The 15,099-nt window shown below is 44.6% G+C and overlaps 1 protein-coding gene across 1 annotated transcript in view; it reads right to left on the bottom strand.

Annotated features, from left to right (window-relative positions):
* Positions 1-958: 958 nt before the first annotated feature.
* The window catches only part of LOC145416693 (sacsin-like), a 47,125-nt gene continuing 32,984 nt past the window's right edge, over positions 959-15,099 (bottom strand). Inside the window, exons 4-7 of the mRNA XM_080285630.1 lie at positions 6,846-6,993; positions 5,852-6,666; positions 1,814-2,026; positions 959-991 (exon numbers count right to left, since the gene is read on the bottom strand). Coding sequence (XP_080141756.1) covers positions 959-991; positions 1,814-2,026; positions 5,852-6,666; positions 6,846-6,993 — 1,209 coding nt within the window. The remainder of the gene's footprint in view (positions 992-1,813; positions 2,027-5,851; positions 6,667-6,845; positions 6,994-15,099) is intronic.

The raw sequence follows: 15,099 nt of genomic DNA on the forward strand, positions 1-15,099 counted from the left end.
TACTTGAAGTTTCATTCTCGCAGAATTTATCTTGGAAAGATCACATTACCTGTCTTGCAAAATCTGTTTCCAAGAAATTAAGTGTGCTAAGATGAGTTTGTGCCTTCTTTATCACTGCACAGTTGTTGACATTATACACGGGCTTTATTCGCCCCTGAGTAGAGTACAACTCTAAGTGTGGGGAGGCTCCCCACATACAGCTCTTCTCAACAAGGTGGAGTCAAAAGCTTTTCATCTTATTAACTCTCCACCTCTTAATGGCTCTCCTCAACCTCTATCTCTTCACCACACTGCATCTTTATCTCTTTTCTATCTGTACTTCAATGGTCACTGCTCCTCTGAACTGTCTGCTTACATCCCTTCACCACTATGGCGGGTGCGAAGCACGCGTCTAGCACCAAATTCTCATCCCCTTTCTGTCCAATTCTCTAATGCAAGAGCTAACCGTTACTTGCAGACCTTCATGTATGCAACAGGTCAACTCTGGAACTGTTTCCCTCTGTCTGTAATACCTACTGCCTATGATCTCCAGTCTTTCAAACGCAGTGTGTCCAGGCATCTCGAAATGAAATTAACTGATCTTAAATCTGGCTCTCTGTTATCTTTTTTTTTTCTCGGAGAGAATGGCATGCGGACTCCTGGCCTCTGATTTCTTCTTTCTTGCATTAAAAAAAAATTGATTAACCATACACTGAAATATCATTACTGTCTACGCCTTTGTTCTCCTAGAACTGTAAATGAAATTTTATTCGGTGTCTTTTTGTCCCTCTTTGTTTGACGGGTGAGTTTTTGCCCAGTGAGTTTTTGACCATGATTTGTTTCTGGAGGAAGGACATGGAATAGAACATTTCCATGTCTCGCTCTCTATTATTCAAAAAACTGAAAAGAGAAGAAACTGCGAGAGGAAAATGATCGTACAAATCATGGAAAAAAGAGAAACGAAAAAATGTGAAAAAAATTATTGTAAAAAAGTTTTTGTCTGCTGTTCCTCCTGCAAAAAGAAAACATGGTTATGACATGCAATCGATTGTTGGTTATTCTGAGAATCCCCCCCCCCCACTGGCAAGCGAAGGAGTTATTGTGGGATCAAACTCCTCTAATTCAAATCTCTTCTGTACTGAATAAAATCGTTCGGATATTACAAGATCACACAGGGGTTACGATGGGATATAATGAGGTATAGTCAAGTGAGGTGAGGTGAGGTGAGGTGAGGTAGGGGTGAGATGAAGGGTGGGTGATGTATGTAGTGAGGTGAAGTGGGGATGAGGTATCCTCCAGTGACGTTTGGGGTGAGGTGATGTGGGGGTGAGGTATACTGCAGTGAGGTTTGGGGTGAGATGAAGTGGGGTTGAGGTATGATGAGGCGAGCTTTGGGGTGAGGTTAAGTGAATATGAGATCTGGAATGAATTGAAGGTGAGATATGGTAAAATGTGGTGAGGTGAGGTGGGGTGAAGTGAGGTGAGGTATGGTGTGGTACGGTAAGGTGGGGTTTGCTAAACTAAGGTGAGGTGAGATGAGATGAAGGATGAGTTTGGTAGGCTTTGGTGAGGAGTGATGAGGAATAACTATGGTAACGTATGGTGAGATTAGGTGAGAAGTGGGACGAGTATGGGGAAGTATGGTGAGATGAAGTGAGATCAGGGATAAGAACTGTGTGGTGAGATGAAGGATGATTATGGCGAGACGAGGGATGTATGGTGAGGTATGGTACGGCACAGTAAGCTGAAGTGTGGTGACGGTAAAACAATATAGTGAGGTATACTGAGTTGACTGGGATGATGTAATGTGACAGCAAAACAAAGTCCAACCAACCTCTGAGTATATGATGGGCATGGTAGCCAGTGTGCGCCAAACAGTGGTAGCCATGTCATACCACCTGCCGCTCAGTCTGGTGAGCGCAGGCAGCATGGAGTACCAGGCTGAGGCGCTGAGGAGATGCTGCTGAGCCTCTTGCAGTCCAGCCTCCAGCAGCTTCCAGTACGCCACCATAGCCGCCACTGACACAAGCCTCTCGTTCCACCGCACCTACCATTACCATATATATATATATATACATATATATATATATATATATATATATATATATATATATATATATATATATATATATATATACATACACACACGAGTATATGTGTGTGTGTGTGTGTGTGTGTGTGTGTGTGTGTGTGTGTTACAGGGAATTTGTGTAACCAGTGATTTCATGAAATCCCTAGTGAATTCGTGAAATGAATTTAAACTGGGATGAGTTAATTTAGGTTAACTTAGGCTGTCATTACGTTTGGCTGGGATAATCAAGGTTAAGTTTAGGTTAGGTTAGGCTAGGTTGGCTTGGTTAGGTTAGGTCAGATTAATTTTGATGAACGCTTAACATGGCTTAGCATTCATCTTAATTAATCTAACCTAACTAACCCAGCCTAACCTAAACTTAACCTAGATTATGCCAGCCTAACCTAACCGCAGCCTAAAATAACCTAGCTTAAATTTACCCATCGACACAAAGCTGCAGCAGAAATGTCACAAATGAATTGCAGAATAGGGAGAGGATGTGGGGGAGGAGCCTAATACTCTACCGCAGACCCGGGTTACATGATAAATAATGTACTAAATGGAAATAAGAAGGGCAAAGGTGGAAGTAAGGACGGTTTCTTACCGAGCTCATCAAGGTTTCTGGTGAATCCGTAGTACAGAAACTATGCTCATTTTACGCCCCATTTGCCTGAAAACTCGACTCTCTACCTTGAACAGTCAGTTGTACCAATAGTTTAGCATTACAATAGCATGCTAATCACGAAAGTGCTATGGACAGGATGTAATGCCGTACAATTGCCTTTACCTGCCAGTGAACCATGTGAAATTGCAAGACGCGAAAATCTGGGCTAAGCTAGGACGAATGAGGTTTTTATGGCGTATCTGAGAGTCAAAGCAGTATCCATGTCATAGGAAAGTGTATCCACTGTTCTGCCTCATTTCGCATAGAAAGATAATTGCATACTATGCGCTAACAATATGAAATTTATTGTAACTTTACCTGCTACACATTTTCCGTTATTTATTAGAAGATTTAGAGGCAGCTGTAATAAAACCCTACTTTTACTGCCAAGGAAAAGTGTTCACAAAATACCTATAAAACATCGCTAAAAAAAAAAAAAAAAAATGTACTCTTCACAGAATACGATAGGCTTTCCAGTGAGACTTGGGCTCTTATTCTCGTCGGGTAAAAAGGCTCCCTAGCACCTCTTTCTTAGCAATTTATTTTTTATTACAGCTGGTTAACATCCTTATGCATGCTACTTTGCAAAGTACAGCGATCATATAAAGATTTATTTGACACGGAGGACAATACGGTGTAATAGCCAAAATAAATCGCTTAGTGAAAGGTGTTAGGCAAAATAAATCGCTCAGGGAAAGGTGTTAGGCAAAATAAATCGCTCAGGGAAGGGTGTTATGGAGCTTCCTTAAACGACGAGAATACGGACCAAAGTCAAAATCAAGGAGTACGAGAATCTTATGCAATGGCAGTATAATGACTTCCTATGTCATCGCTCTCACACAACTGCATAACGACAGCGGGAATATAGAGACAAGGGAAATGTTACACAAAGAAACACCAGCACGCTATAAAAAAAAAAAAAAAAAAAAAAAAAAAAAAAAACGAACAAAGAAAAAGAAAAACAAAATCGTTACCTGCTCTGACATTTTTAAGCATTTCGATTCGGGACAGTTTTAGCGACACGAAAAGCACCCAACAAACATTCCCCAGGACTAAGTCACGCACCCGTCGATTGACATAAGGTCCCTACTTTAGTTCTACAGTTTGTGTGAACAGGATGGGACAAAGGAAATTATAGGCAAAGGTCTGGTGATCGGCACGGGAATCGAACCCAGGTCTTCTCGACCGTGGGCCAAGTGTGCTTCATGGCACGTCACCGACATTCCCAAACCAAATATTATAATAAATGATGAGCAAGTGAAAAATCGCGGCTTGGTTGATGACAATCCTTTTCACTGAATAGGGGAAGATATCAAACAGAACAAGCGTGAAAGTGGGTCAATATTGAACGTGAGGGAAACGAAAGTTATATTCAACAAGCGATTTCATTCAATACGGGAAACGTCTCTCGTATGGAAGGGAATAAGGTTTGAAAAAAAGGTATTTGAGAGAATAAAATACGAAAACGTCAACGTAGCGAAGAGGTTAATATAGAATGAACTGCTACAATGTGATGAGGAACAGGCGGTTCATACACATACATCAGATCGAAATCTAACATGGGAATGGGATGGATGATTTTTCGGAATGGAGCAACATAAAGAAGCGCTGCCTTTATCGCTACAAGAAATGTATTTAATCCAAGTGTAATTCCTGCCGTAACTTTAGAATAAAAAATGGGGGCTTACAAATTAAAAAAGAAAAAAAAAAAGTAACAGAAGAAGAGACGCGATAATGTCAAGTTTCACATGTACTGTGGAATAAATATTAGGACACTGAATGCGGGGGAGGCAAAGGAAAATCAGAAATGGACATTGGGAAGTCACGTTTTTCTTAGAAGTGACACAGTACGAAGAACTAAGGTGCCAGAATACTAACGAAGTGATCGACTGAGAAGAGGATGGCATAGTGTAAGAAACGTGGATGAAATACCAAAGTCTGAAAGGATGGGACAGACGAGACCAACAAGGAATGGAGCATAATGGAAAATTTTAGGAAAGACCTTTGGAAAAATATTCGCACTCCACCACATGAAAACTCTCTTTCCCCAAGCCCCACGCAACTCTGTCACGGTTTTCAAGATGCTAATAGTTTGTCTTATTCTTTGACTGTCACTAATCAGGCGCTCGATTACCTGCAATTAATTCACACCCTCACGATTATGTTCGTTACAGAATGGAGCCTTAGACCGTGTTTATGGCAGGAGTCATGAATGCAGTTAAGAAGATGCTAAAAACGAGAAGCGAGGGTACGAAAGATAAAATGAAGCAAGAGGACGAAAGGTTTTGAGGAGCAGCGAAGGGGCGAAAAAGGAGTAATGAGACGAAAGGTTAGCACTGATATACTTCACGTTGGAGGCTGAGCAAAGGGCAGACTGTACTTTACCATGGGAGAACAGCAGCAGAGTAATATTAGAGAACATGTTGAGAGAGTAAAATTGTCTGCAAAGGCATCCGTTAATCTCTGAGTTCGAGTGTGGCCCACTTTGGTTTATTATGAATGCTACCAGACGAATTTATTATGCTTTGGAAAGGATTCTTGTACTGAAGAGCCCTTATCTGAGGCTAAAGCAATAGCTAATCCCACCCCCGATTTCAAATATTCTCGTCTAAGGTAAATAAAATCGTCACAAGAAGGCATAAAAAACAACGAAAAAGACATCCCGGACTTAATATGCTTAAGACCGGGATGGACTAGAAACACGAAAGTATCAGGTGCCAGTAAACAGACAGTAAAACAGATTCGTCATAATACACCAGTCAAGATTTTAAGCCACAATATCCAGTTATGATTTAAGGGTTTGCTGGCGACGGCAGTGAATGTCTGTGCTTTTAGTGTACAACAGTATAGGATGTGTAACACTAAAACAACGTTTCCATTAGTCATCAGAATGGAAAATGGAATGCAGCCGCCCTTCGCAGAAATCCCGTGTCGTGTCTTTTGTATTAAGAGAAACCACAGCCCTAAGAGTAGTAGTCGTGCAGTGGAAACATAGTAAGTACAGTTTGAAGAAATCCCAATCATCCTCCCAACGTTTCCTTTATTCTGAAGCTAACAGATATAAATGTTACGACAGTGTACTGATAATATGGAACGTTATACAGAAATGATGCGACGTGAAGGCATGAAACACTTACATCAAACTGCTGATCGCTGCTCTCTGCGGTTCTCCACTTCACGTGTCTTCTGTTATGGTCGAGTATGAAAGACGCGTTGAGGTGCACAGGAAGGCCAGTCATGTTGCTGGGGTCCAAGGGCAGAGGCAGAAAGCAGAAGAGGTGACCCTGTGCGTTGGAGTCGTTGGCTTGGGTAGAAGCAGCCACGCCAACCAGAGGAATGTGACTCTCGTCCTCAAACTCTTCATCTGCCAGTGTGCAGACATCACTTCGTATCGGTAGGTAGTGTAATATTCGCCACGTCTGTTGCTCATTCTTTTTCCCTTGGACAGCTCTGACGGTGATTTCGTAATTACACGATAAAGGCTGAGATGGTGAACCATTACACTGCTTCAGCTGCTGCCTGAAATCTTCTCTTTTCTTCCGTACTTTCGCCAAGTTGCCACCCACGAGCAAGACTTCATGTAAGGTTGTGCTTGCACGTGCACTGCTGGTCACCTGCTTCAGAATGATTGTCTCGAGGGATGTTAAAAATATCAGGCAGTATGAGGCTTCGACACCAAACGACTTGAACAGACAGGTGATGTGAGAGGAGGAGTAGATGGTGCGTGAGACCTGCGAGGGTTTCTGCCTCAGTGGAAACCAGAAGAGTGTGGCGGGAAAGTGGCCGCGCTGCAGGTGTTCGGCGGTGAGGTAGCGGCCCCACAGTTGCTGGCAGGCGTGTGGTGGCAGCACAGATGTGAGGCGCCTCAGGTCCAGCCAGCAGCACATCTCATCCTCGGGCTGACACGGGTCCATCAGTAGCACCTTGCCCCCACTCACCACCGTCACATGGTCTGATCAATCACCACCATAAACACACAATTTTACAACAACAGTTTCATTTACATGTTAAAGGTAATGCCAAAAAAATATCACATTCTAAGGAACATCTCAGTTTTAGAGGAAAAGATCATTATGACAGCGAAATCCACAAGTACAGCATTATTCTAAATTAATAGCAATCTATTCTCACCTGTCATGTGGAAGACAGATTTAAATCCAAGTCCAAATCGGCCAATCTTTAACGGATCATTTTTCTTGATACTGTCACTCAGCCTGCAGATGCCATCCCAGTCATCTTGACTGAACAGAGAATCATTGTAGATGCAAAGTGCAGGTCCCTGTCAAGGATAAACAAGGTTTCGTAAATATGACACACACACACACACACACACACACACACACACACACACACACACACACACACACACACACACACACCATACACTAGCATGCTACCAACTCATGTGTGTGTACTTGTTCAGGTAGTTTGGTACTTGGCGGGAAAAACTTGCGTATCGAGTCATTGAGCAGTGAGGTCATGTGGGTATGAGAATCTTTGAGACTTCGAATCTTGTGTATAAATGGCAACAAGCGACACAGCGAAGCCTGAGAAAAAAAAAAAAAAAAAAAAAAAAAAAAAAAAGCAGCGAAGCCAGCAAGCAAACCCAACTCTCAGCCTACGCTTCATCATGCTCGTTCTAACCTTCGTCAAGAAAAGATTGTGTTGTGGTGTGTCATCTTAACATTGTGTTTTGTATATACTTGTTATACTATGTTCTTTTCACAGACCTCCAATGCTGCGACTCGTTGAGAGGGTAATCATAGGTCTACGTGGTTTGTCTCTTTAATAAACTTTTATATATTTGTGGTGTTTGTTATCCGGGTTTGACAACACACAGACACACACACACACACACACACACACACACACACACACACACACACACACACACACACACACACTGCACAGTACTAACTTCTGAAGGATTGTAAGAACGAAGCTATTACCACAAAAAATGCATTATACGAGTAAAGCCATAAGAGAAAAAACAAAGCGAAACAATGTTATCACACGGCATGCAGCAATTTCGTTCTGAATGTAAACCGCATCTTCTGCCGATCTGAGGAACCAAAACATCTGAGGATTGGGATTAGTTTATGTTATGCAGCTGTCATATGCACTTTCTTCACACTTACCAAATGAAAAATGCATTCAGAGTGGTGTGTGCAATAAAGTATGCATATTCACGATATTCAGCCCTTATTGGATTAAACGTTACTCTCATGTCACGGAGGCTATAACATGTGATGCAGCTTTGTAGACATACTGGCATTCAAGGCTTACAGATTTATCCACTTGTGGGTCAGAGTGGAAACGAGAATTTCTGAATGAATGTTAGAATTTAGCAACTGAAAACTGAATACCGATGGGGAGAAAAATTCATGCTGGATAAAGTGACGTGTGAAGTGGAGTTTTATTATTATTATTATTATTATTATTAATATGGTGTTAGCTCTCTGCATCATACAGCCTTATGATGCTACCGTAGTTATGGTGTTAGTTCTCTTAGACATCACTCTCCCTGTTTCCCAAACCTTCATCAGAGGTTCTTACTAGGTCTGAGGCACTTCACACCTTTGTACTAGCTTTATACAACGCATTCCGTTAAACACTGTACTCTTTTCACCTTAACCTCGACTAGATTTTTGGTCATTTTGCAGTTTCTATCACGTAGTGTAGTGGCAAAAAATTATAATGCTAAGGTTTCCAATTTTTTTTTGCGAACTTCTTCGTAACAAGTTTCAAATATTCGTGTTAATCTATTGCTACAACTCAGCATTCAAGATGGCAATTTTAGGCCAAGTCTGAGCAAAAAGAGTATTGTAATTACGCGAGAAGCACAGTACTGCTTTCCTGCAGCCTCTTAGCACAGTATAAAGGTACAGGAGAGGGACGCCTTCGTGTGCCTGTACTGATAAGACCGAGCGGCTGAACTGCCTGGTTATATATATACCCCCACAGCTACCACCCTAAACCTCAGAAGGGGGATGGTGAACTACAGGAGAAGGTAACCAACGCCTGCAGTCCACTGGGTTCACGTTTCAGATGAGGCTGGGACCAAAAGAACAACAATTACGACTTAATGACATCTCTATCTAACTATCTATTGCATGATTCTTTAATCCCGTAAGGGGTGACCAAAAAAGAATATCGCCTCCACGTCGCCCTGTCCTCTGTGATTTGGCTGCCCTCCCTCCAATTCCCTTTCCTCTCTCTCATATCTTTCCCTTCCATCTCTCCATCTCATACTTGGTCTCCCCCTCCTCCTCTACTTCTCCACCTCACTCACATACTCTTCTAGTCAGTCTCTCATAAAAACATGTACTTGTTAAGTCTTCTAACACTATATAACTGCCTCGTGAACATTAATGCCTTAGGGCCCGGACAAACACTTGCCACCGGACATGTGACTGTCAAGAGGAAACGAGGCTCAGGGGTCCATCCAACGTTCTGACTCGAATACTGAAAAAGCTCTAACCCGGTGCTTTGTTTCGTCTTGTCGATCACATGTTCGGGGGGAAGTGTGTCCGGGCCCTTACTCTACCGTACCAGCCATCCTAAAGCGTCTTGGTACCTCTTATTCCAATAGCCCGGAGTTAACAATTACTATCCCGCCCACCTCTGCTCCTGAAATACTCCTTGCCATTAAGAGAGTGCTAAACAACGCTCGTTTACCTTACCAGTTGTTGGAGCGGTATGAGAGGGGCCGGATATTCCTTCCTCCCCCTCCCACCCCCCAATATTCCCCCCTGGCATATTAATCCTTTGACATACTCCCTCCCGAACATCCCCCCCCCCCACAAACACATTTGCGGGGGGAGGGAGGAGGAGAGGGGAATATGTCCAGGGGGAATATGTCCATGGGGAATATGTCCAGGGGGGAATATGTCCAGGGAGGGAATATGTCCAGGGAGGAATATGTCCAGGGAGGGAATATGTCCAGGGTGGGATATGTCCAGGGGGACTATGTCCAGAAGGAATATGTCCAGGGTGGGATATGTCTAGGGGGAATATGTCCAGGGTAGGATATGTTCAGGGGGAATATGTCCAGGGAGGAATATGTCCAGGGTGGGATATGTCCAGGGTGGGATATGTCCAGGGGGAATATGTCCAGGGAGGGAATATGTCCAGGGAGGGAATATGTCCAGGGTGGGATGTGTCCAGGGGGAATATGTCCAGGGGGAATATGTCCAGGGAGGAATACGTCCAGGGAGGAATATGTCTAGGGGGTAATATGTCTAGGGGGTAATATGTCCAGAGGGACTATGTCCAGGGTGGGATATGTCCAGGGTGGGATATGTCCAGGGAGGGAATATGTCCAGGGTGGGATATGTCCAGGGAGGGAATATGTCCAGGGTGGGATATGTCCAGGGTGGGATATGTCCAGGGAGGGAATATGTCCAGGGTGGGATATGTCCAGGGAGGGAATATGTCCAGGGTGGGATATGTCCAGGGAGGGAATATGTCCAGGTTGGGATATGTCCAGGGAGGGAATATGTCCAGGGTGGGATATGTCCAGGGAGGGAATATGTCCTGGGGAAAATATGTCCAGAGAGAAATATGTCAAGGAGGAATATGTCCAGGGGGAATAATGTCCTCCACTCGCTGAAAGAGCAGGTGAGTCAAAAAAAAACTTATCGAAACAGAGAGCAAAGATGAAGCCCATTATTTCTATTTCATTTTATTTGCGGTTATTTCTGAAGTGTAATAATTATATTACAATATGCGTGACCCATCTGTATCGTTGCTGATTATACTCTTTTTACTCTAACATGGTTTAAAATTGCCATCCATTCATATGAATGCTAAGGGTGACAATAGATTAACACTTGAATACGTGTTAGTCACGAAGAAGCGCTGTGGAAAGGACGTATGTAGTAACGTGTTTTCTTCCTCTGAACTACGTGAAATTAGCTGTAGAAGGACGAAAACTTGGGCCAAGTTCAAATATAAACGGTATGGTCAAAGTCTAATATACTGTGTGTGTGTGTGTGTGTGTGTGTGTGTATATATATATATATATATTGTTACGCTGTCCGGCTGTCCGTTCCCACGGGTGCAGCCGTTACAGCTGGGCTAGGGGATTATGCAGTATGTATCCGTGTCATTCGCGGAGTTTAAATTAGCGAGTGTTACAAGTTCTTTTGTTTCTTTCGTTCCTTCCACTGAGGGCAATTTTATTTCATACCATGCTGAGTATGCATTTGATTATTTTGATTGTCTTGTGTGAGCTACCAGTATATTTAATAATGTTTTGCTTGCATTAGAAGTACCAATTTATTGTAGAGAGAGAGGGGCACGAATATAAGTTCTTATTAATTTGATTCATGCGTTCGCGCTTGGCTGCACACGAGCCTGGCGTCAGGGCAGTGTCTTCCCAGCCAGCTTCAGTATCGGGTGTTTGTACACTCTCTCTCTCTCCCCAGTCATTTTTATGCCGAGCTGGCGTTTTCATTTAAGTGTATTTTTATTCTTTTGTTGCTGACTGAGGGAAGTAGTTATTTTATTTGTTTTTGTGACCTTGTTGTCTTTGGAGGGCCAGTCTGACTCACCGTAGTCTCTCGCTGCCTTAATTAACGTTCCCCCAACACACGTACATACACACACACCCCTAACCCCTACACATTTTAATCCCATCTTGCACAGGGCTAGTGAGAACTATCGTGAGCCGTCAACTGCGTTCCCCCTTGGACACGGGTTAAGTAGAAAGTCGTCATCACCGGAAGTAAGTGGGAGGTGTTCCTGTAAACTGTCTCGGGCGGTATTACTTCCGGTAGTGACGATAGTAGGCTAGACCTATAGGTAGGCTGTTCCGTTTGTTAGTCAAAGTACAGAGTGTTGCGTATTTAATATTCTTCCGTTGCGCAGTTTTTCTCTAGTTTGCGGAGTGTGAGTGCCGGGGTCTGCATTATTTTTGCAACGCAGTGGAGGCCGATCATCTAAGGCTGCCTTGTCGTCTTTTTGTAATAGCCCCGGGCTGGCGCTACCGTAACAGTGGTGACCTCGCCAGGATATCCTAACAGTGCCTTCTTCTTGCTAGGATATCATTACCTTGGCGTTCTCTGTGCTTTGAGGTGAAGTTGATGTGTGTGTAGTTTCTCAGTCAGCATTAGTATTTCATTATTCAGTACTGCCATTGATTTGTCGCCATGGAGTCACGCGTGTCTACACCAGATCGCGTACGTGCTGAGTCACCTGTGGATATGGAAAATATGGAACAACGAGAGGCACATAGCAAAGGTACTCCCCGTGTGAGCCCTGAGTTTGACTATGGTGCTGAGCTGCCTCGTTTCGCTACCCCACTATTACCATCTATGATGCCGCCGAGCCAGTTTAGAGCAGTTCCCCCAGGTATGTCTAGTGCTTTCCCTGGAGCTGTTCATTCCACTCCTATATACCCTGGAGTCTTGTCACCGGAGGCCCAGTTGCAGTTGGAGTTGAAAAAGTTGGAGATGGAAATGCAGCGTGCAAAAGAAGAGAGGGAAATGCAGCATGCAAAAGAAGAGAGGGAAATGCAGCGTGCAAAAGAAGAGAGGGAGATGCAGCGTGCAAAAGAAGAGAGGGAGATGCAGCGTGCAAAAGAAGAGAGGGAGATGCAGCGTGCAAAAGAAGAGAGGGAGATGCAGCGTGCAAAAGAAGAGAGGGAGATGGAAATGCAGCGTGCCAGAGAGAAAGAAGAGAGGGAGATGGAGATGCAGTGTGAAAAAATGCGATTTGAGCTGGAGAAGACTCGCTTGGAGGTGACTGCTAATAGACCAACTTCAGATACCCAAACCTCAGGCTGTGCAGAGGATAGGGAGAGTTGGCTCTCAAGGAGTCTAAAATTAGTGCCGGCATTTGATGAGTTGAAGGTGACAGAATGGTTTGTCAGGTTTGAAAAGAAGGCTAGAGAGTTTGAGTGGCCCAGGCAGTGCTGGGTGGGCTTGGTATCTAATGTGCTGAAGGGAAAAGCTTTGGAAGCGTATAATAGGTTGAGCCCTGAGGATGTAGATGATTATGATGAATTTAAAACAGCCATCCTGAAGGCATATGAACTTAGACCAGAGGCTTATCGGTTGTTGTTCCGTGGTGCTCGGAAAAGACCTGCTGACACTTATATGGCCTACACCAGGTATCTGGAGGAGAGGTTAGATGAGTGGTTGCTGAGTGAGAGCGCCACTTCGTATAACGGGGTGCGTGAACTGCTTTTGATGGAACATTTTACCAACATGGCTGACAAAGAAATTGGTGTTAAAATTAGGGAGAAGAGATTTAAGACCGGAAGGAAGCAGCGACGTGGGCTGATGACCGGGTGTTTGCCTTGCGGAGTATGGGGGTCAAGTATGCTAATTTTCAGTATTCCAGGGAGAGGACTGTGAGTGGCCCTGCCTGGGATAAATCTCCCGTGAATCAGTCCAAGGGAAGTTCAGAGGAGAAAAAGAATTCAGGGAGAAAGAGCCCTGTGTCCAGTTCGAAGCTACTTTGTTACTTTTGCAAACAGAGTGGGCACATCAAGCCTAACTGCCCTAAGTGGAAGGCCTCCCAAAATGCCAAACCAGTGGCACTAGTTGTAGGTTCGAGTCAGGTGAACGAGAGGTGTTGGGAGAGTGGTAACGGTGAGGGAGAAATCTGTGGAAAGCTGGAGTGCAGCCGGCTGTGCTCGCTGCCAGTTCAGGCTGAAAGAGTTACCCAACATGCTACGCCACCTCTGGATGAACTGCTTCAGAAATCGTCCCTAGACTGGTGTAAACCTTTTATGTGTCACGGCACAGTGAAAATTCATGGGATCAGTTATCCAGTTACTGTGGTTCGTGATACCTGTGCACAACAGTCTGTGTGCAGAAACGTGACTGGAGGGCCTGTAAACTCAGGGAAGTATGTGCTGTGTAGAAGCATGAACTCAGATGAATACTATGATTATGTTCATGTGGAACTCGATTGCCCCATTGTCCAGGCTGCAGCTCAAGTAGCTGTTGCTGATGTAATGCCAGTAGAGGGTGTTGATTTTCTGCTGGGGAACGACCTGGCTGGGGAGAAAGTATTTCCATCTCTTCCCCCACCAGTTGTTGTGGCAGAGAAGTGTTTTGACGCCCCAGAAATTGGTATTGAAGTTGATGCAGAAGTGGAAGCCATGTTCCCGGTCTGTGCAGTTACAAGATCTATGGCACAGGTTGCAGCCTGGGAGGAAGAACTGGCGAAGTCACAGGTTCTTGGGGTCGACTGTGATGAGGCAGGGCCACCAATGGAGGAACCTAGTGAGCAGAGTGTTGCTGTGGTGGGTGAGTGGGAATGCGTGCATGAGCGCCGCCCCACTTCCCACTCAGGACACTAGAGGTGGTGTTGAGTGTGTCTGTGTGGAGACTGAACCCAGCCCACCGACTGAATTAGAAGAATTTCAGGACGCTGGGGTTGACTGCGGGGATGCAGGACCACCGTCAAACGTGCCTGAGGAACAGAGTGTCACTGTTGAGGGTAGAGGTGATGATGTCAGTGTGGAGTCTGACATTCCTCCCCCTGTCGAGTGTACTAGAGGTGACGCTGAGATTGATCGCCCTTCGCAATCCAGTGTCCCGACCAGTCCCTTATCTCAGTCCTCAGTAGAGCTGGCGGGTGTTGGGTCAGCAGAATTGAGGGTGAAGCAACAGGAGGATGTAACATTAAAGCCCTTGTTTGCTCGAGTAGGGGAAGAAAGAAGTATGGAGTGTGGTAAGGAGGAGTTCCTGATTAAAGACAATGTTTTACATCGCCGATGGACGCCCACTGGCGCCACGGTGGATGGAGGAGTGGGTGAGTTAGTGCAGGTGGTGGTGCCTGTGCAGTATAGGGTGCCGTTAATACAGTTAGCACATGAGGGACCTTTAGCAGGTCACCTGGGAAACAGAAAGACAGTGCAGCGCTTAAGATATAACTTTTGGTGGCCAAGTATGCCGGGACAAGTTGCTGCGTACATCAAGAGCTGTCACACGTGTCAGATAGTGGGCAAGCCTAATCAAGTTCTTCCTGTGGCCCCTTTGACTCCCATTCCTGCAGTTGAACCTCCGTTTACCCGGGTAATCATTGATATCGTGGGCCCTTTACCTCCTACTTCTGCTGGAAACAAGTATTTGTTAACCATAATGGATGTTACCACGCGATACCCAGAGGCTATACCAATCAGAAGCATGCAGGCGAAGTCAGTAGTCAAGCAACTTATTCTGTTCTTTACTCATTTTGGCCTGCCCAAGGAGTTGCAGTCTGACCGTGGAGTGAATTTTACATCTAATTTGTTTAAGCAGACAATGACAGAGTTGGGCATCAAACACATTTTGTCCAGTGCCTACCATCCGCAGTCACAAGGTGCCCTGGAGAGGCATCATCAGACCTTAAAGACAATGCTGCACACCTTCTGCTATGATAGTGGAAA

The sequence above is a fragment of the Coenobita brevimanus genome, chromosome 107 (assembly GCF_032717465.1).
Source record: "Coenobita brevimanus isolate Jiangsu-jjx chromosome 107, ASM3271746v2, whole genome shotgun sequence".
NCBI lineage: Eukaryota > Metazoa > Arthropoda > Malacostraca > Decapoda > Coenobitidae > Coenobita > Coenobita brevimanus.